Raw genomic sequence first — 22,269 nt, forward strand, 5'->3', positions numbered from 1 at the left:
ATGACATACAAACAGTCACTTTCCACCACGATTTTGGAATGGCCCTTCTGCTTCGCTTCCCGGACACCTTCAAGGATAGCCACCGCCTCTGCCACATGGGGATCCCATACCTGTTCCTGCATAAACAAAACACCCCAAAGCACCGTCCCTCTGGCATCTCGACAAACAACCCCAAAGCTAACTCCAATACCCTCTTTCACTCCCGCATCAACATTTACCTTTACTATCCCTTCATGAGGTGATTCCCATCCCCTCCTTTTCCGTTGCTCCCCTCATCTCCCATCACCATCTCTCCGCCGAACCATCTCAGCCCCTCCTCCCTCAATCTCCTCCAATACATCCATGGATCGCCTAATGACCCGGAAGGGATCAGCAACAATAGACTCGAAAATGACTTTGTTCCTATGTTCCCATACATCCCAACACCCTATCATGAACAAGGCCTGTTCCCGACACCCCAACTCCTTCCATCTGACTTCCACCCAGTCCCGCACATCCCCCCCCCTTCGTTCTCCTTCCTCGTCATCCAAGCCCAGCCCTCCCAAACCCTTCTAGCTAACGGACAATCACAAAATAAATGTATACTCGACACAAGGTAAGAATTACAGAAAGAGCAAAGAGAAATTTCACCTAGAACTCGGGCTGCAATGTTCGCACTTGTTGCTAATGCCTCGCTACACAGTTGCCAGAAGAAGAGCTTCACTCGGGGCCACACCGGGACTTTCCAAAGCCGATTCCACAACCACTTCTCCTTATCCCAATCCGACGCTCCTCCCATCTCCAACGCCTCTTTATCCCTAGCTAACCTTCGATATGCCGATCTCACAGAGTACAACCTATTCTTCTCAGCGACCCAATACCACTCATCACTGGGTCAATTAACTCTCAAACTAATATTGCTAATGCGGTCTCGCTAGAAAGGCAAAAAAAGCGACTGTAATAAGTCGTCCCTCCACCTCGCCCCATACGGGTCCAGCAGGTCCGCCACCATCAAGTTTTCATACCTTGTCACCCTAGGAGATAAAATACGTCCTGTTTGTGACTCGGTCAGCCACGCATCATCCCACACCTTCGTCGTCATGCCATCCCCAATTCGTCGACGCCAACCACTTATCAAAGCCTGCCGCGCTTCCACGATGCCCCTCCATGTATAGCTCGGCCCATTCCCAAGAGAGGCAGTCATCACATCTCCCCCCGGGTAGTATTTCGCCCTCATCAATCTCGCCCAAAGACCTTCTGTTTCCGTCATGAGTCGCCACACTTGTTTACCCAACAAAGCTAGATTAAACATGTAAAAATCTCGAAACCCCATACCACCCAAACACTTAGGTCGACAGAGCTTTTGCCAAGCTACCCACGAAATTCCTCTCTTCCCCTCCTCATGACCCCACTAGAAACGTGATATCATCGATCTAAGCTCATCGCAAAAGTTAACGGGAATTTTAAAAATGCTCATAACATAGGTAGGGAGTGAATTGACCACATCCTTTAAAAGAACCTCCTTACCAACCCTAGACAAGATTTTCCCGAGCCAACCAGTTAGTCTCTTGCTCAGCTTGTCCCTCAGAATATCAGTTAAAACTTTCTTAGACCGACCAACGACCGTGGGTAGTCCCAAATAACGAGCCTGCTCTGCAACCTCTACTATGCCCAAACGCATTGCCAAATTACTCCTCTTCTGTATAGGTACTCCTTTGTTAAACGACACAGTAGTCTTATTAAGGCTTACCATATGACCAGAAGCATTCTCATATTGGCGTAGAATCGTGGAGATCGCATCAGCTTCCTCATTCGTCGCTTTCGTGAAAAAAAAAACTGTCATCCGCAAAGAGTAGATGCGATACCGGCGGTGCACTATGCGCAATACGAACTCCATGTAAACTTCCTCTTTCCACGGCTCAACGCATAAGATTAGAGAGAACTTCGGCACAAAGAATGAAGAGGTATGGTGATAGAGGGTCTCCTTGTCTCAACCCTCGAGCAGGTCTAAACTCACTTGACGGCTTCCCAAGAAACCGTCGAGACGCATGATAAAACTCTCGCAACCCGTTCCCTGTCGAAACCAAATGTGACAAGAACTCGTTCCAAAAATTTCCACTCCACCCGGTCATATGCTTTCGCCATGTCGAGCTTAATCGCCATAAAATCCTCTGAGTTCTTATTAGCCTTCATATAATGAAAAATTTCAAAAGCAATCATCACATTATCCGAGATGAGTAGCTAAGCGTTTAATCTAGAGTGAAAGGGGATCTAAGTTGTTAGAAAAGGGATTATTATGAATTGATTGTTAAATTTCTTTCTATTGTTGCTCAATTATTGTTTTACCTCTAATTAGTTGATTACTGATCAGAATTGATTAATTAGTATCGCATAAACTAGGATTATCACCGACAGGGTTAAAACTCGTATAGGCCACGATAATTGAATTAGGTCGACTTAATGATAGCGATTGCATGTTAAGTTAGATCTAAAAAGACATATTATAATTGACTGGTCATATGACTTTCAACAATATAAATTGCTCAATCACTGAATTAAGTCCTACCCTTTGATGACGAACTAGTGAACCCGAATCCGTAGACTCTTTAATATTATCGTTATTCGACTTTTATTTACTTTGCAATTAGCTGTTAGAAATCAAACCAAGCAAAATTTACGTAGCAACGAATAACATTTGGGGATGCTGGTATGCCATAAACCAACATTCGTCGAACCTCGGATAATCGTGAAAAATTGATTAATGCTCGTTTAATGTTAGTTATTTGAGGCTGAATCGAATAGGTTAACTCTTAAAATGACCTCGGACGCGTGATTGAAAAACCGGGAGAAATAGAAGCCGGATCCGGTACGACCCCTCGAACGGCTCAAATTGAAATGTATAATACACGGTTTTTCGGGATTCCAGGGTCCCGGAACAAAATTCTCCGGAAATCACATAGAAAGTTCCTCGGGTCAGATAAAGCGGCCACGCAAAATTTGAGTAGCAACATAAGACATTTTGGGGTGCCGGTATGCCATAAACCAGCATTCGTCGAACCTCGGATAATCGTGAAAAATGGATTAGTGCTCTTTTAATGCTCGTTGTTTGAGGTTGAGTCGAATAGGTTAACTACTGAAATGCCCTCGGACGCGTGATTGAAAAACCGGAAGAAAAAAAAACAGGGCCCGGTAAGACCTCCCGAACGGCTCAAATAGAAGTGTATTATACACAGTTTTTCGGGATTCCAGGGTCCCGGAACAAAATTCTCCGGAAATTTCACAGAAAGTTCCTCGGGTCAGATAAAACGGCCACGCAAAATTTGAGTAGCAACGGAAGAAATTTAGAGGTGCCGGTATGCCATAAACCAGCAATCGTCGAACCTCGGATAATCGTGAAAAATGGATTTAATGCACGTTTAATGCTCGTTATTTGAGACTAAATCGAATAGGTTAACTCCTGAAATGACCTCGGATGTGTGATTGAAAAGCCAGGAGAAAAAGAAACAGGGTACGATACGACCTTACGAACGGCTCAAATTGAAGTTTATAATACACGGTTTTTCGGGATTCCAGGGTCCCGGAACAAAATTCTCCGGAAATCATATAGAAAGTTCCTCTGGTCAGATAAAGCGGCCACGCAAAATTTGATTAGCAACGGAAGACATTTGGGGGTGACGGTATGCCATAAACCAGCATTTGTCGAACCTCGGATAATCGTGAAAAATGGATTAATGCTCGTTTAATGCTCGTTATTTGAGGCTGAATGGAATAGGTTAACTCCTGAAATGACCTCGGATGTGTGATTGAAAAGCCAGGAGAAAAAGAAACAGGGTCCGGTATGACCTCCTAAACGGCTCAAATTGAAGTGTATAATACACGATTTTTCGTGATTCCAGGGTCCCAGAACAAAATTTTCCGAAAATTACATAGAAAGTTCTTTGGGTCAGATAAAGAGGCCACACAAAATTTGAGTAGCAACGTAAGACATTTGAGGGTGCCGGTATGCCATAAACTAGTTATTTGAGGCTGAATCATATAGGTTACCTCCTAAAATGACCTCGGATGCGTGATTGAAAAACCGAGAGAAAAAGAAACAGGGTCCGGTACGACCTCCCGAACGGCTCAAATTGAATGGTTATAATACACGGTTTTTCGGGATTCCAGGGTCCCGTTACAAAATTCTCCGGAAATCACGTAGAAAGTTTCTTGGGTCAGATAAAGCGGCCACGCAAAATTTGAGTTGCAACGTAAGACTTTTCGGAGTGCCGGTATGCCATAAACCACCATTCATCGAACCTCGGATAATCGTGAAAACTGGATTAATGCTCGTTATTTGAGGCTGAATCGAATAGGTTAACTTCTGAAATGACCTCGGACGCGTGATTGAAAAACCGGGAGAAAAAGAAATAGGGTCTGCTACGACCTCCCGAACGGCTCAAATTGAAGTGTATATTGCACGGTTTTTCGGGATTCAGGGTCCCAGAACAAAATTCTCTAGAAATCACATAGAAAGTTACTCGGGTCAGATAAAGCGGCCACACAAAATTTGAGTTGCAACGGAAGACATTTGGGGGTGCCGGTATGCTAAAAATCAGCATTCGTCGAACCTCGGATAATAGTGAAAAATGGATTAATGCTCGTTTATTGCTCGTTATTTGAGGCTGAATCGAATAGGTTAACTCCTGAAATGACCTCGGACGCGTGATTGAAAAACCGGGAGAAAAAGAAACAGGGTCCGGTACGACCTCCCAAACGGCTCAAATTGAAGTGTATAATACACGGCTTTTCGCGATTCCAGGGTCCCGAAACAAAATTCTCCGGAAATCACATAGAAAGTTCCTCGGGTCAGATAAAGCGGCCACACAAAATTTGAGTTGCAACGGAAGACATTTGGGGGTGCCGGTATGCTAAAAACCAGCATTCGTCGAACCTCGGATAATAGTGAAAAAAGGATTAATGCTCATTTAATGCTCGTTATTTGAGGCTGAATCGAATTAACTTCTGAAATGTTCTCGGACGCGTGATTGAAAAACCGGGAGAAAAAGAAACAGAGTCCGGTACGGCTCAAATTGAAGCGTATAATACACGGTTTTTCTGGATTCGAGGGTGCCTGAACAAAATTCTCCGGAAATCACATAGAACGTTCCTCGGGGTAGATAAAGCGGCCACGCAAAACTTGAGTAGCAACGGAAGACATTTGGGGGTGCCGGTATGCCATAAACCAGCATTCGTCGAACCTCGGGTAATCGTGAAAAATGGATTAATGCTCGTTTAATGCTCGTTATTTGAGGCTGAATCGAATTGAATAGGTTAACTCCTCCAATGACCTGGACGCGTGATTGAAAAAACTGGGGAAAAAAGAAACAGGGTCCGGTACGACCTCCCGAACGGTACAAATTGAAGTGTATAATTCACGTTTTTTTAGGATTCCAGGGTCCCGGAACAAAATTCTCCGAAAATCACATAGAAAGTTCATCTGGTCAGATAAAGTGGCCACGCAAAATTTGAGTTGCAACCGAACACATTTGGGAGTGTCGGTATGCCATAAACCAGCATTCGTCGAACCCCAGATAATCGTGAAAAATGGATTAATGCTCGTTATTTGAGGCTTAATGGAATAGGTTAACTACTGAAATGACCTCGGTCGCGTGATTGAAAACCAGGAGAAAAAGAAACAGGGTCCAGTACGACCTCCCAAACGGCTCAAATTGAAGTGTATAATACACGGTTTTTCGTGATTCCAGGGTCCCAGAAGAAAATTTTCCGAAAATTACAGAGAGAGTTCATCGGGTCAGATAAAGAAGGGTGGGGGTGCCGATATGCCATAAACCAGCATTCGTCGAACATCGGATAATAGTGAAAAATAGATTAATGCTCGTTTAATACTAGTTATTTGAGGCTGAATCATATAGGTTACCTCCTAAAATGACCTCGGATACGTGATTTAAAAACCGAGAGAAAAAGAAACATGATCCATTACGACCTCCGGAACGGCTCAAATTGAAGGATTATAATACACGGTTTTTCGGGATTCCAGGGTCTCGGTACAAAATTCTCCGAAAATAAGGTAGAACATTTCTCGGGTCAGATAAAGCGGCCACGCAAAATTTGAGTAGCAACGGAAGACATTTAGGGGTGCCGGTATGCCATAAACTAGCATTCATCGAACCTCGGATAATCGTGAAAACTGGATTAATGCTCGTTATTTGAGGCTGAATCGAATAGGTTAACTCCTGAAATGACATCGGACACGTGATTGAAAAACCGGGAGAAAAAGAAACAGGGTCCGGTACGGTTTCTCGAACGACTCAAATTGAAAGGTATAATACACGGTTTTTCGGGATTCGAGGGTACCGGAAAAAAATTCTCCGGAAATCACATAGAACGTTCCTCGGGGCAGATAAAACGGCCATGCAAAATTTGAGTAGCAACGGAAAACATTTGGGGGTGCCGGTATGCCATAAACCAACATTCGTCGAACCTCGGATAATCATGAAAAAGGGATTAATGCTCGTTATTTGAGGCTGAATAGAATAGGTTAACTCCTCCAGTGACCTGGACGCATGATTGAAAAACCGGGCGAAAAAAGAGACAGGGTCCGGTACGACCTCCCAACGGTACAAATTGAAGTGTATAATACCCGGTTTTTTAGGATTCCAGGGTCCCGAAACAAAATTCTCCGGAAATCACATAAAAAGTTCCTCGGGTCAGATAAAGTGGCCACGCAAAATTTGAGTGGCAACCGAAGACATTTGGGGGTGTCGGTTTGCCATAAACCAGCATTCGTCGAACCTCGGATAAACATGAAAAATGGATGCTCGTTATTTGAGGCTGAATCGAATAGGTTAACTCCTGAAATGACCTCGGACGCGTGATTGAAAAACCGGAAGAAAATGAAACAGGGTCCGGTACGGCCTCCCGAACGGCTCAAATTGAAGGGTATAATACACGATTTTTCTGGATTCGAGGGTCCCGGAACTAAATTCTCCGGAAATCACATAGAACGTTCCTCGGGGAAGATAAAATGGCCACGCAAAACTTGCGTAGCAACGGAAAACATTTGGGGGTGCCGGTATGCCATAAACCAGCTGTAATACTCCGTATTTATAAGTCTTGGGGTACTCTATCGAGTAGGCCTTACTCTGTCGAGTAAGGGTAAGTTGCTTTTTAGAAAAGTTTCTGACCTGTTGGGTACTCGATCGAGTAGCTGGGGCACTCGATCGAGTAAGGGGGTACTCGATCGAGTACCTCGGGTACTCGATCGAGTATCCGGTTTTACGGGGAGTTTTCTCGGGTTTTGTTAATTATGCGATTAAGGTATATAAGCTTTGTCGTCATTATTCTAAATCACTTTTACAAAACCTAAATTACTGTTTAAGAGAGAAAGCAAGCAAGTTCTTCATCCTAATCGCATTATTAGCAATACCCGGAGTTTGGAAGGTCGGTTCTTAGCGTTGATTATACCGTTGAGTTCCTTGCGTCGAGGGTAAGATCTATGTACCCTTTTATTGTCTTTCCTTTGATTTGGTTAAACCCTAATTTAGAGATTTGGGGGTTTATGTGTAGTATGTGATTTGGTAGCCTTTATGTGTTGTATGATAGGAGGAGGGTTCATAGAGGAAGCTTTTTGATTCAGCAGTAGAGACCGTCTGATTGTGTGCTTACCAGGTAGGATTTCCTACTCAGTATTAGTCCCATAATGGGATATTGGTTGATGTATTGTGTTTGGTTGTTTGATATAGTAATTGTATTGTGATTGTGGTTGTGATCGTTGTCTATGGTTCGCGAGGCGTGGCCTCGGCTGAGTGGGGTCACTTGCGGGAGTGACTTCACGCCCTAGTTTCGCCTTCTGTGGAACCCGCCATAGAAGAGATGTGCACATTAATGGACCGGGTTATCGCTCACTATGTGGAGCGGGGATTTGGTGGGTACGGCTGCGGTCCCCCACTGGCAGGGCTGGTCCAGTGGACAGTCAGTGATTGAGATGATTGGAATTGGTTGACTGTGTGTGTGTGACAGTTTGGCTGTCTTTTTATCTTATTGTTGGTATATATTGAATTGTGGGATTACTACTGACCCCGGTGTTGTTTTGTAAACCTGCGGTGATCCATTCGGGGATGGTGAGTAGATATTGAGCAGGTATTGAGATGAGTACTGGGATAGCTGGGATGGCCACGACATGATGATAGGAGTCTTCCGCTGTAGCTTATTAGTTGTTTACATTTCAGTAGAACAGTCAGTTTGAGAACATGTATCGTACTTTTGGTTTGGTTTTGAGAATTGTAACTCTTCGCTAAGTATTTATAATAAACGTTGTTTCTTAATTGTTATTTGATTATCATTGCCTCGGGTAACCGAGATGGTAATGTCTTCATACCTGAGTGGTCCTGGTAAGGCACTTGGAGTATGGGGCTGTTACACCAGCATTCGTCGAACCTCGGATAATCGTGAAAAATGGATTAATGCACGTTATTTGAGGCTGAATCGAATAGGTTAACTCCTCCAATGACCTGGACGCGTTATTGAAAAACCGGGGGAAAAAAGAAACAAGGTCCGGTACGACCTCCCGAACGGTACAAATTGAAGTGTATAATACACGGTTTTTTAGGATTCCAGGGTCCCGGAACAAAATTCTCCGGAAATCACATAGAAAGTTCCTCTGGTCAGATAAAGTGGCCACACAAAATTTGAGTTGCAACCGAAGACATTTGGGGGTGTCGGTATGCCATAAACCAGCATTCGTCGAACCTCGGATAATCGTGAAAAATGGATTAATGCTCAATTAATGCTCGTTGTTTGAGGCTGAATGGAATAGGTTAACTCCTGAAATGACCTCAGTCGCGTGATTGAAAAACCAGGAGAAAAAGAAACAGGACCCGGTACAACCTCCAAACGGCTCAAATTGAAGTGTATAATACACGGTTTTTCGTGATTCCATGGTCCCGGAACAAAATTTTCCAAAAATTACCTAGAAAGTTTATCGGGTCAGATAAAGAGACCACACAAAATTTGAGTAGCAACGGAAGACATTTGGGGGTGCCGATATGCCATAAACCAACATTTGTCGAACATCGGATAATAGTGAAAAATAGATTAATGCCCGTTTAATGCTAGTTATTTGAGGTTGAATCATATAGGTTACCTCCTAAAATGACCTCGGATGCGTGATTGAAAAACCGAGAGAAAAAGAAACAGGATCCGGTACGACCTCCCGAACGGCTCAAATTGAAGGGTTATAATACACGGTTTTTCGGGATTCCACGGTCTTGGTACAAAATTCTCCGGAAATCACGTAGAACGTTTCTCGGGTCAGATAAAGCGGCCACGCAAAATTTGAGTAGCAACGGAAGACATTTAGGGGTGCCGGTATGCCATAAACCAGCATTCATCGAACCTCGGATAATCGTGAAAATTGGATTAATGCCCGTTATTTGACGCTGAATCGAATAGGTTAACTCCTGAAATGACCTCGGACGCGTGATTGAAAAATCGGGAGAGAAAGTAACAGGGTCCGCTACGACCTCCCGAACGGTTCAAATTGAAATCTTTAATACAAGGGTTTTTTGGATTCGGGTCCCGAACAAAATTTCTCGGAAATCACATAGAAAGTTCCTCGGGTCAGAAAAAGCGGCCACGCAAAATTTGAGTTGCAACGGAAGACATTTAGGGGTGCCGGTATGCCATAAACCAGCATTCGTCGAACCTCGAATAATCGTGAAAAATAGATTAATGCTCGTTTAATGCTCGTTATTTAAGGCTGAATTGAATAGGTTAACTCCTGAAATGACATCGGACGCGTGATTGAAAAATCGGGAGAAAAAGAAACAGGGTCCGGTACGGTTTCCCGAACGGCTCAAATTGAAGGGTATAATACACAGTTTTTCGGGATTCGAGGGTCCCGGAAAAAAATTCTCCGGAAATCACATAGAACGTTCCTCGGGGCAGATAAAGCGGCCACGCAAAATTTTAGCAGCAACGGAAGACATTTGGGGGTGCCGGTATGCCATAAACCAGCATTCGTCGAATTTCGGATAATCGTGAAAAAGGGATTAATGCTCGTTTAAAGCTCGTTATTTGAGGCTGAATAGAATAGGTTAACTCCTCCAGTGACCTGGACGTGTGATTGAAAAACCGGGCGAAAAAAGAAACAGGGTCCAGTACGACCTCCCGAACGGTACAAATTGAAGTGTATAATAATCGGTTTTCTAGGATTCCAGGGTCCCGGAACAAAATTCTCCGGAAATCACATAGAAAGTTCCTCTGGTGAGATAAATTAGCCACGCAAAATTTGAGTTGCAACCGAAGACATTTGGGGGTGTCGGTATGCCATAAACCAACATTCGTCGAACCTCGGATAATCGTGAAAAATGGATTAATGCTTGTTTAATGCTCGTTGTTTGAGGCTGAATGGAATAGGTTAACTCCTGAAATGACCTCGGTCGCGTGATTGAAAAACCAGGAGAAAAAGAAACAGGGTTCGGTACAACCTCCCAAACGGCTCAAATTGAAGTGTATAATACACGGTTTTTCGTGATTCCAGGGTCCTGGAACAAAATTTTCCAAAAATTACATAGAAAGTTCATCGGGTCAGCTAAAGAGGCCACACAAAATTTGAGTAGCAACGGAAGACATTCGGGGGTGCCGATATGCCATAAACCAGCATTTGTCGAACATCGGATAATAGTGAAAAATAGATTAATGCTCGTTTAATGCTAGTTATTTGAGGCTGAATCATATATGTTACCTCCTAAAATGACCTCGGATGCGTGATTGAAAAACCGAGAGAAAAAGAAACAGGATCCGGTACTACCTCCCGAACGGCTCAAATTGAAGGGTTATAATACACGGTTTTTCGGGATTCATGGGTCTCGGTACAAATTTCTCCTGAAATCACGTAGAACGTTTCTCGGGTCAGATAAAGCGGCCACGCAAAATTTGAGTAGCAACGGAAGACGTTTAGGGGTGCCGGTATGCCATAAACCAGCATTCATCGAACCTCGGATAATCGTGAAAATTGGATTAATGCTCGTTATTTGACGCTGAATCGAATAGGTTAACTCCTGAAATGACCTCGGACGCGTGATTGAAAAATCGAGAGAAAAAATATCAGGGTTCGCCACGACCTCCCGAACGGTTCAAATTGAAGTGTATAATACAAAGGTTTTCGGGATTCGTGGTCCCGAGAATAAAATTCTCTGGAAATCACATAGAAAGTTCCTCGGGTCGAAAAAGCGGCCACGCAAAATTTGAGTTGCAACGGAAGACATTTGGGGGTGCCGGTATGCCATAAACCAGCATTCGTCGAACCTCGAATAATCGTGAAAAATGGATTAATGCTCGTTTAATGCTCGTTATTTAAGGCTGAATTGAAAAGGTTAACTCCTGAAATGACATTGGACGCGTGATTGAAAAATCGGGAAAAAAAGAAACAGGGTCCGGTACGACCTCCCGATCGGCTCAAATTGAATTGTATAATACACGGTTTTTCGCGATTCCAGGGTCCCGAAACAAAATTCTCCGGAAATCACATAGAAAATTCCTCGGGTCAAATAAAGCGGCCACGCAAAATTTGAGTAGCAACGGAAGACATTTGGGGGTGTCGGTTTGCCATAAACCAGCATTCGTCGAACCTCGGATAAACGTGAAAAATGGATGCTCGTTATTTGAGGCTGAATCGAATATGTTAACTCCTGAAATGACCTCGGACGCGTGATTGAAAAACCGGGAGAAAAAGAAACAGGGTCCGGTTCGACCTCCCAAACGGCTCAAATTGAAGTGATATACGGTTTTTCGGGATTCCAGGGTCCCGGAAAAAAATTCTCCGGAAATCACATAGAAAGTTCCTCATGTCAGATAAAGCGGCCACGCAAAATTTGAGTAGGAACGGAAGACATTTGGGGGTGCCGGTATGCCATAAACCAGCATTCGTCGAACCTCGGATAATCGTGAAAAATGGATTAATGCTCGTTTAATGCTCGTTATTTGAGGCTGAATCGAATAGGTTAACTCCTGAATTGACCTCGGGCGCGTGATTGAAAAACTGGGAGAAAAAGAAGTAGGGTCTGGTACGACCTCCCGAACGGCTCAAATTGAAGTGCATAATAATACACGGTTTTCCGGGATTCCAGGGTCCCAGTACAAAATTCTCCGGAAGTCAGATAGAAAGTTCCTCGGGTTAGATAAAGCGGCCACGCAAAATTTGAGTAGCAACTGACACGGCTGTCGCAACTCTATAAAAAATAAAACCAACTGGCTCTACTAATACAGCAGAGGTAAGTCGAGTATCGTATCCACAGGGAGGCGGTCACAATCTACTTGTTATTGCAGTCTGTCTAACGTCACTAAACTGGGGGTTTTGTTTATTTGTTATCTAAGCTGACTAACTAAAGCAGAGAAAAGAATAAATGGGATTAACAATAAAGAGGGAGAACTAGGATTGTCAGGTCACCAACGAATGTCAGATAATTGCAGCTAAGGTCACAGATCGGTCACTTGTATCGGTCTAAGGGGCAACTAATATCTCCTTCCGGTATCAATTCACCCTAAAACACTATTAGCTTAGCTTCCGCCCTCACTAAAGCATAATGTTCACTACAGGTCTTACCCATTCCAATCTTCCGATCCAGGTCAAGGTGTACCAAGATTAGTTATCTAATTGCGTCGACTTAAGTAGACACGAACAATTAATTGTAGTGATTAACAACAAAACATGATTTTAGCAATTGATCTGCAAACCTAATATGCAACTAACATCAACTCATTGAATCCCCTAAATCCTTGGTGGAGAATTAGCTAAACATAATAATGGGTGAATAAAAAGGGAAAGATAAAGCAATAGAAAGCATAGTAAGGAGATGAAAGGAAGAGAAAGAATACTAGGATAAAAGGGAAGAAGGAACTACAAAAGTTCAGATCCGAGAATGAGAGAAAAGCAGCGTTCAACAGTATCCCGTTTTTAAAAGAGAGGAAAGAGAGAGAGAGAGAGAGAGAGAGAGAGAGAGAGAGAGAGAGAGAGAGAGAGAGAGAGAGAGAGAGAGAGAGAGAGAGAGAGATTAAACCTAATGATGTCTTTCCTATAAATAGGAAAGACAATTATTAAACCTAAAATACGAACTTAAGCTAAAAATCCCGTGTCCATAGCAAGTTACTCGATCGAGCACTTCAATAACACTCGATCGAACAAATCCAAGCTAAAACCTCTCGTTCGAGAACTTTACATACTCGATCGAACACAATAAAAAAGATTCCATTCGATCGAAGACAATAACTACTCGATCGAACATGGTAGTACTCGATCGAGTACTTCCAGCGCACAATTCCTGCTTCGCGCACTGAAATTAAAATGGCCGCCATTTCTTCGTTGCTTGGGCAAACAGAGAGTTTCCAGTGGTGTTGGAAAGCTAAGAGGACAAGCTTTCATATCCAATTATAATAACTTGAAAATCAGTTGTAGAACTCGTGGTATGGCTCTTCAAAATAGGCACTAGTAATTTGAAGTTCTTCCTTTGCTCGCCTAGCTATCTTACTTCATTGCGCATCACAATTAGTAGTTTCTAAGCTCTGACTCAACTCATCTTCTAAATGAATACATAGGGACATGTTTTAGGCTTGATTCCGCTTCTCTTTGGTTCATACCTGCAAATAATACAAGACAAACCAAAGTAGCCTATTCGGGGGGACATTTGTAGCTAAACACTACTAAATATGCATAGAGATGCATGCAAATACGGTACAAAAAGTCTATATAAAATGCACGCATCAAAATTCCCCAAACCAAACTTTTGCTTGTGCCGAAGCAAACTATTTGCAAAACTAATGGAACGGAAAAAGAAAGCTCAGAGCTAACTACAAATTGTCCACTTAAACTAATTTAATGCAGCAAACTAACACTCATAGCGAAACAGTCAAATGCAAACAAGTTGTAGGATGTTTATAATAAAGCTGAACCGTCGACCTTGTAAGAACTTTAATGATGGACTCTTACGGGTCACTCTTCTCTCATGAAACAAAGGGTAAGCATATGAGTATAAGAGAGAAAGAAAAATAGTCGCTCACCTAAACTACGACCCACATAAGCATGCATGCAACTAAAATGATAGACAATTCTAATCACCATATATACATTCCAACCAATCAATATCTGTCACAGCTGAGGGCTTACAAAAATATGGGAAAGTGAGGCAGTGGGTAGGAAAAGGCAAAACAATTATGGGATTGTGAGGCAATAGTCAAGCTAGCTACCTAACTAAACCATACTAACCAACATCAGATCCTTACTCAATTATAGAATTAAGAACATGTGCCCTTCATTTGGCACAAAAACTCACTAAACCAAACAACCACTCCTCAAAAGGTATAAGTAAAGCATAGGAGTGAGACCGTCACAAACACAAACTTTTTTTTTTCTTTTCAACATGGTCCTTTTTTTTCTTTTTCTTTTTTATTCACGTTTTTTTTTCAATTTTCAATTCTTTTTCACCATCCTCCTTTTTCTCTTTTCTACCAACTCCTGAACGATATAATATGAACCAAACTTTGATCGATAAAATATACACCGCAAACATACACTAACTAGCTTGACAAGGCAAGCTAAATCTGGATGTAGTTAAGGGTCAACAGGCAAATTTGGCTAATGTGAAGTTTATTGGGTAAAAATGAAAGAAAAGGGAAATATAAGCACCTCCCTACATGTGACACCAACCACTAACCCGAATGTATGTAGCTAAAAAGTAATTGAATTTCATATAGTGCAAATTAATGATACATGTTATGCAAGGAGTAACTACTCACAATCCTACATGAACTGGTCATAAATGACACCAGTTTATTGAGCTCTAAAACCTTTGAAATTATTAGTAGGTTGCCAAAATTTTCAGGTCAAGTCTATTTCTTCACCTAAATTTTAACATTAACTCGTCGATATGCATAAGACAAAGCTAAAGAATAATTAGTTTATGCAAGGCTTAAGCCAAATGGACTAAAAGTAGGTTAATATCATCATTGAAATATACCGTTCCGACTCGACCTATATGCAAAAATAAACGTGAAATTTTTTTGAATTTTTTTGAATTTTATGAGATTTTTGAATTTTATAAAAATAAACAACAATGCATATAGAAATTAAACGTGATAACAGAAACGCAATAAAAGCGACATGCAGACACAGATATGGATGCATAACCTCCCCAAACCAAACCGTACAATGCCCTCATTGTACCCAAAATAGGAAAGGAAAATGCAAACTGAAAAGGAGATATTGAAGATGCGAAAAACTCACAAGAATACGCGAAGCCGGGACTTCCCCAAACCAACCAGCAACATGGCAAGTCGCCAACAGCTTCGTAGCGGCGTCATTGGAAACAATACAAAACAAGCTTACTCGTGGTACTTTAATCGAGAAGATAGAATACTCGATCGAGTACAATCAGCTGCCAAAGTGTTTGATCAAGGACAATGGTTACTCGATCGATATATTTTGTAGGTGTTCGATCGAAGAATAGGAGTGTTAGATCGAACGGATTAAGCACCCGATCGAGTAAAAAGAATGCTCGACCGAGTGGTACCTGCAGACAAATGACGACCAAAAACCAATTCTAAATCGTTCACAATCTATGGTTCGAAAACCAATTATTACACACACAACAAAAATTAAAAATATAAATCAACTAAAAATTTAAACTCCGAGTTTCCTCCCGGACAGCGCTAGTTTCAGACAGGTTCCAGCTCGAACTTCTTTTCTTCATCCAATTGGTCACAATCAAAGCAACTCAAAGCACGCAGCAGTCGATCAAATAACTGCGCATGTGCAACACAAAACTGTAAGTAGCACCATAATAAAGAAAGAGCATCTGAAAGCAATATAAAGTACCGTCTCAGCCTAAAAAATTTTTGATGACAAATATGGTGAAACTTTATAAGCTTATTTATCCAACTGGGAGGGGTGGAGTATTGAAATATATAGCATAAGTCATATGAGGTAATTTACTTTTAGTCGTAGCAATAATCATGAAATCGTATTTAATTACCTCGGCTCGGTCGCTGCTAACGACGAAATAATTGATAAAAGAATGTACTACCCCTTCCGTGCTAAAAGCGTTCTCTGACTCAGCTACCCTATCATTCCCCTCCCTGTGGGTTCTATCCCGTAAATCGCAGCCTCTACAGAATCCAAGTCAGCTTTGAAAAGGGGATATTCACCCTATCCATTGTCTTCGCCCAAATTGTCATTCAAAACGGACCAAAATGACATATCATTGCTCTCCGTGGCCAATATGGTCGATCGAGCAAAGATAGTACTCGATCGAGAACTCTCCCCCTGAATTATACTCAATCGAACAAAGAGATCTGCTCGATCGAGGTCTTCCTCATAATAGCTGTTCGATCGAGTGGTAGTTTCTGTTCGATCGAACACTTCCTCATATAATCCACTCGATCGCACACTACTGTAACTAATTTGATCGAGTGTTTGTTGCTGTACAACACAGAAATCTTCGTATGATGCTTCATTTTGAGATAGACCTTCGTACTCCGAGTTATACAAATCATCAGTATCGATATGCAACTCATGTCCTTCATGGGAAATACCACTCTCGGTGTAGGTAACGTATACCTTCTCTGCGTGCCTAAAGTTCATCTCAGCAACTAACTGAGCTATTTGAGACTCAAGCTAATTGATTTGAGCATCTACAAATCTATCATCTTCTTGAAATTGGAGTGAAAGTGACTTCACCAAAGACTTCAGTTCAGCAACCTCTTCTTTCTGTTTATCAAGAGGAGGAGCTTGTTGTTGCGGTGGCCAAACAAATGGAGGCTTTTGATAGCCTCGTTCTTGAAGCGGGGGTGGCGGCACAAATGCGAAGGGTTGACTAGCTTGTCTACGCTGCTTAAACGCATAGAATTTGTCATTCCTCGCCAAGAAAATAATAGCTTCGTTCCCAGCAGTACCACATCTCTCACAGTAAACCACCTGTTGCTCCATAAGATAGAACATAGGTGGAAGATCAAAGGTACTCAAGCCTTCCCTTTGATGATCTTTTACCTAGAATGTCTAGGTAAGACATGTAGGACCTATCAAAACAACACTCAAGGAAAAAGATAAGAACTGCCTCAAGGAATAAAATTCCTTGAGGCTAAGGACAGACAAAAATAAAACAAGCAAATAAAATAGTTGCCTTCCCGGCAACGATGCCAAGATTTGACACGGCTATCGCAACCGTATCAAAAATAAACTAACTGGCTCTACTAATGCAGTAGAGGTAAGTCGGGCATCGTATCTACAGGGAGGCGGTCACAATCTACTTGTTATTGCAGCCTTTATGACATCCTTACCAACAGTTTTATATGCATCTTTGTAAAACTGAGAAGTGTATCCATCAAGTCCTGGAGATTTGTTGGAGGGGATAGAAACCAAAGCTTCATAGATTTCACTATCAGTCACCTCTCTGATTAGCTCAGCAGTCTGTGCCCCAGAGACAGTCTGCCCTTTCCTTATAGTATGACATGAACATTGCCAACCCATTTACTAGTTCCCAAGAGATTCTTGTAATAATCCTCAAAAGCTTCCTCTATCCCGGCATTAGTATCTTGCAGCACTCCATGTCTATCCTGAATGCAAAAAATTCTATTCTGCAGTCTCCTAGCTTTCAGAGTACTATGAAAATAACAAGTATTCTCATCCCCCCTCACTGCACCACTGAGCCTTAGCTTTTTTACTAAGGAAACTCACCCTAGCTTTATCCAGCTCTCTATAAGCCTCAGTAGCCAATTTCTCATTTTGTTGTAACAGAATATTAGAAAGGTCCAGCTGCAGTTTTGTCTGAATATCATGGAGATGGATCAGAGCCACATTAGCAACAGTCTCGAAATTAGCAAAACTTGAAGCATTCAGAGCCTTCAGTGGTTGTTTAAGCAACTTCAATGAGAAACTCGCTACTGAGGAAAAGAAACTTGCTTTATCCACCCCCAAATGTCTTCAATTTGAGCCGTTTTATGCTTGCTATTTGAGGCTGAATCGAATAGGTTAACTCCTGAAATGACCTCGGACGCGTGATTGAAAAATCGGGACAAAATGAAACAGGGTCCGGTATGACCTCCCGAACGGCTCAAATTGAAGTGTTATAATACACGGTTTTTCGGGATTCTGGGGTCCCGGAACACAATTCTCCGGAAATCACATAGAAAGTTCCTCGGGTCAGATAAAGAGGCCACGCAAAATTTGAGTAGCAACGGAAGACATTTGGGGGTGCCGGTATGCCATAAACCAGCATTCGTCGAACCTCGGATAATCGTGAAAAAATGGATTAATGCTTGTTTAATGCTCGTTATTTGAGGCCAAATCGAATAGGTTAACTCCTGAAATGACCTTGGACGGGTGATTGAAAAACCAGGAGAAAATGAAACAGGGTCCGGTAAATCCTCCCGAACGGCTCAAATTGAAGTGTTATAATACACGGTTTTTTGGGATTCTAGGGTTCCGAAACAAAATTCTCCGGAAATCACATAGAATGTTCCTCGGGTCAGATAAAGCGGACACACAAAGTTTAAGTAGCAACGGAAGACATTTGGGGGTGCCGGTATGCCGTAAACCAGCATTCGTCGAACCTCGGATAATCGTAAAAAATGGATTAATGCTCGTTTAATGCTCGTTATTTGAGGCTGAATCGAATAGATTAACTCCTGAAATGACCTCGGACGCGTGATTGAAAAACCGGGTGAAAAAAAAACCGGATAATCGTGAAAAAACATGGTCTGGTACGACCTACCGAACGGCTGAAATTGAAGTGTATAATGCACGGTTTTTCGGGATTCCAGATTCCTGGAACGGAATTCTCCGGAAATCACATAGAAAGTTCCTTGGGTCAGATAAAGCGGCCATGCTAAATTTGAGTAGCAACGGAAGACATTTGGGGGTGTCGGTATGCCATAAACCAGCATTCGTCGAACCTCGGATAATCGTGAAAAATGGATTAATGCTCGTTATTTCAGGCTGAATCGAATAAGTTAACTCCTGAAATGACCTCGGACGCGTGATTGAAAAACCGGGAGAAAAAGAAACAGGGTCCGGTACGACCTCCCGAACGGTTCAAATTGAAGTGTATAATACACGGTTTTTTGGGATTCTAGGGTCCCGGAACGAAATTCTCCGGAAATCACATAGAATGTTCCTCGGGTCAAATTAAACGGCCACGCAAAATTTGAGTAGCAACGGAAGACATTTGGGGGTGCCGGTATGCCATAAACCAGCATTCGTCAAACTTCGGATAATCGTGAAAAATGGATTAATGCTCGTTTAATGCTCGTTATTTGAGGCTGAATCGAATAGGTTAACTTCTGAAATGATCTCGGACGCGTGATAGAAAAACCGGGAGAAAAAGAAACAGGGTCTGGTACGACCTCCCGAACGGCTCAAATTAAAGAGTATAATACAAGGTTTTTCGGGATTCTAGGGTTTCGGAACAAAATTATTCAAAAATCACATAGAAAGTTCCTCGGTTCAGATAAAGCGGTCATGCAAAATTTAAGTAGCAACGGAAGACATTTGGGGGTGCCGATATGCTATAAGTCAGCGTTCGTCAAACCTCAGATAATCGTGAAAAATGGATTAATGCTCGTTTAATGCTCGTTATTTGAGGCTGAATCGAATAGGTTAACTCTTGAAATAATCTCGGACGCATGATTGAAAAATCGGGAGAAAACGAAACAGGGTCCGGTACAACCTCCCGAATGGCTCAAATTGAGGTGTATAATACACGGTTATTCAGTATGTGAGGGTCCCGGAACAAAGTTCTAAGGAAATCACATAAAAAGTTCCTCGGGTTAGATAAAGCGGCCATGCAAAATTTGAGTAGCAACGGAAGACATATGGGGGTGCCGGTATGCCATAAACCATCATTCGTCGAACCTCGGATAATCGTGAAAAATGGATTAATGCTCGTTATTTAAGGCTGAATCGAATAGGTTAACTCCTGAAATGGCCTCGGACCCGTGATTTAAAAACCGGGAGAAAAAGAAACAGGGTCCGGTACGACCTCCCGAACGGCTCAAATTGAGGTGTATAATACACGGGTTTTCGGGATTTCAATGTCCCGGAAAAAAATTCTCCGGAAATCACATAGAAAGTTCCTCGAGTCAAATTAAAGGGCCACGCAAAATTTGAGTAGCAACGGAAGACATTTGGGGGTGCCGGTATGCCATAAACCAGCATTCGTCGAACTTCGGATAATCGTGAAAAATGGATTAATGCTCGTTTAATGCTCGTTATTTGAGGCTGAATCGTATAGGTTAACTTCTGAAATGATCTCGGACGCGTGATTGAAAAACCGGGAGAAAAAGAAACATGCTCCGGTACGACCTCCCGAACGGCTCAAATTAAAGTGTATAGTACACGGTTTTTCGGGATTCCAGGGTCTCGAAACAAAATTATTCAAAAATCACATAGAAAGTTCATCGGGTCAGATAAAGCGGTCATGCAAAACTTAAGTAGCAACGGAAGACATTTGGGGGTTCCGATATGCCATAAACCAGCGTTCGTCGAACCTCAAATAATCGTAAAAAAGGGATTAATGCTCGTTTAATGCTCATTATTTGAGGCTGAATCGAATAGGTTAACTCCTGAAATGACCTCGGACGCGTGATTGAAAAACCGGGAGAAAAAGAAACAGGGTCCGATACGGCCTCTAGAATGGCTCAAATTGAAGTGTTTAATACACGGTTTTTCGGAATTCCAGGGTCCAGGAACAAAATTCTCCGGAAGTCACATACAAAGTTCCTCGGGTTAGATAAAGCGGCCACGCAAAATTTGAGTAGCAACAGAAGACATTTGGGGGTGCCGGTATGCCATAAACCAGCATTCGTCGAACCTCGGATAATCGTGAAAAATGGATTAATGATCGTTATTTGAGGCTGAATCAAATAGGTTAACTCCTGAAATGACCTCGTACGCGTGATTGAAAAACCGGGAGAAAAAAAAACAGGGTCCGGTACGACCTCTCGAACGGCTCAAATTGAGGTGTATAATACACGGGTTTTCGGGATAACGGGTCCCGGAACAAAATTCTCCGGAAATCAAATAGAAAGTTCCTCGGGTCAAATTAAACGTCCACGCAAAATTTGAGTAGCAATGGAAGACATTTAGGGGTGCCGGTATGCCATAAACCAGCATTCGTCGAACTTCGGTTAATCGTGAAAAATGGATTAATGCTCATTTAATGCTCGTTATTTGAGGTTGAATCGAATAGGTTAACTTCTGATATGATCTCGGACGCGTGATTGAAAAACTGGGAGGAAAAGAAACAGGGTCCGGTACGACCTCCCGAATGGCTCAAATTAAAGTGTATAATACACGGTTTTTCGGGATTCCAGGGTCCCGGAACAAAATTATTCAAAAAACACATGTAGCAACGGAAGACATTTGGGGGCGCCGATATGCCATAAACCAGCGTTCGTCGAACCTTAGATAATCGTGAAAAATGGATTATTCGTGAGAAATGGATTAATGCTCGTTTAATGCTCGTTATTTGAGGCTGAATCGAATAGTTTAACTCCTGAAATGATCTCGGACGTGTGATAGAAAAACCGGGTGAAAAAGAAACAGGGTCCGGTACGACCTCCCGAACGGCTCAAATTGAAGTGTATAATACACGGTTTTTCAGGATTCCAGGGTTCCGGAAAAAAATTCTCCGGAAATCACATAAAAAGTTCCTCGGATCAGATAAAGTGGCCACGCAAAAATTGAGAAGCAACGGAAGACATTTGGGGGTGCCGGTATGCCATACACAAGCATTCATCGAACCTCAGATAATCGTGAAAAATGGATTAATGCTCGTTTAATGCTCGTTATTTGAGGCTGGATCGAATAGGTTAACTCCTTAAATGACCTCGGACGCGTGATTGAAAAACCGGGAGAAAAATATACAGGGTCCAGAACAACCTCCCGAACGGCTCAAATTGAAGTGTATTATACACGGTTTTTCGGGATTTCAGGGTCCCGGAAAAAAATTCTCCGAAAATCACATAGAAAGTTCATCGGTTCAAATAAAGCGGCCATGCAAAATTTGATTTGCAACGGAAGACATTTGGGGGTGCCGATATGCCGTACACAAGCATTCGTCAAACCTCGGATAATCGTGAAAAATGGATTAATCGTGAGAAATGGATAAATGCTCGTTTAATGCTCATTTTTTTCAGGCTGAATCGAATAGGTTAACTCCTTAAATGACCTCGGACTTGAGATTGAAAAACTGGGAGAAAAAGAAACAGGGTCCGGTACGACCTCCCGAACGGCTCAAATTG

General features: G+C 42.3%; 1 protein-coding gene across 1 annotated transcript; it reads right to left on the reverse strand.

Annotated features, from left to right (window-relative positions):
• Positions 1-1,992: 1,992 nt before the first annotated feature.
• On the reverse strand, positions 1,993-17,497 carry LOC141588820 (uncharacterized). The gene is made up of 3 exons (XM_074410242.1): positions 17,278-17,497; positions 16,457-16,629; positions 1,993-2,166 (listed from the first exon to the last, which is right to left on the reverse strand). The coding sequence occupies exons 1-3, from the start codon at positions 17,495-17,497 to the stop codon at positions 1,993-1,995; spliced, it is 567 nt and encodes a 188-aa protein (XP_074266343.1).
• Positions 17,498-22,269: the final 4,772 nt, after the last annotated feature.

The sequence above is a fragment of the Silene latifolia genome, chromosome 6 (assembly GCF_048544455.1).
Source record: "Silene latifolia isolate original U9 population chromosome 6, ASM4854445v1, whole genome shotgun sequence".
Lineage (NCBI taxonomy): Eukaryota > Viridiplantae > Streptophyta > Magnoliopsida > Caryophyllales > Caryophyllaceae > Silene > Silene latifolia.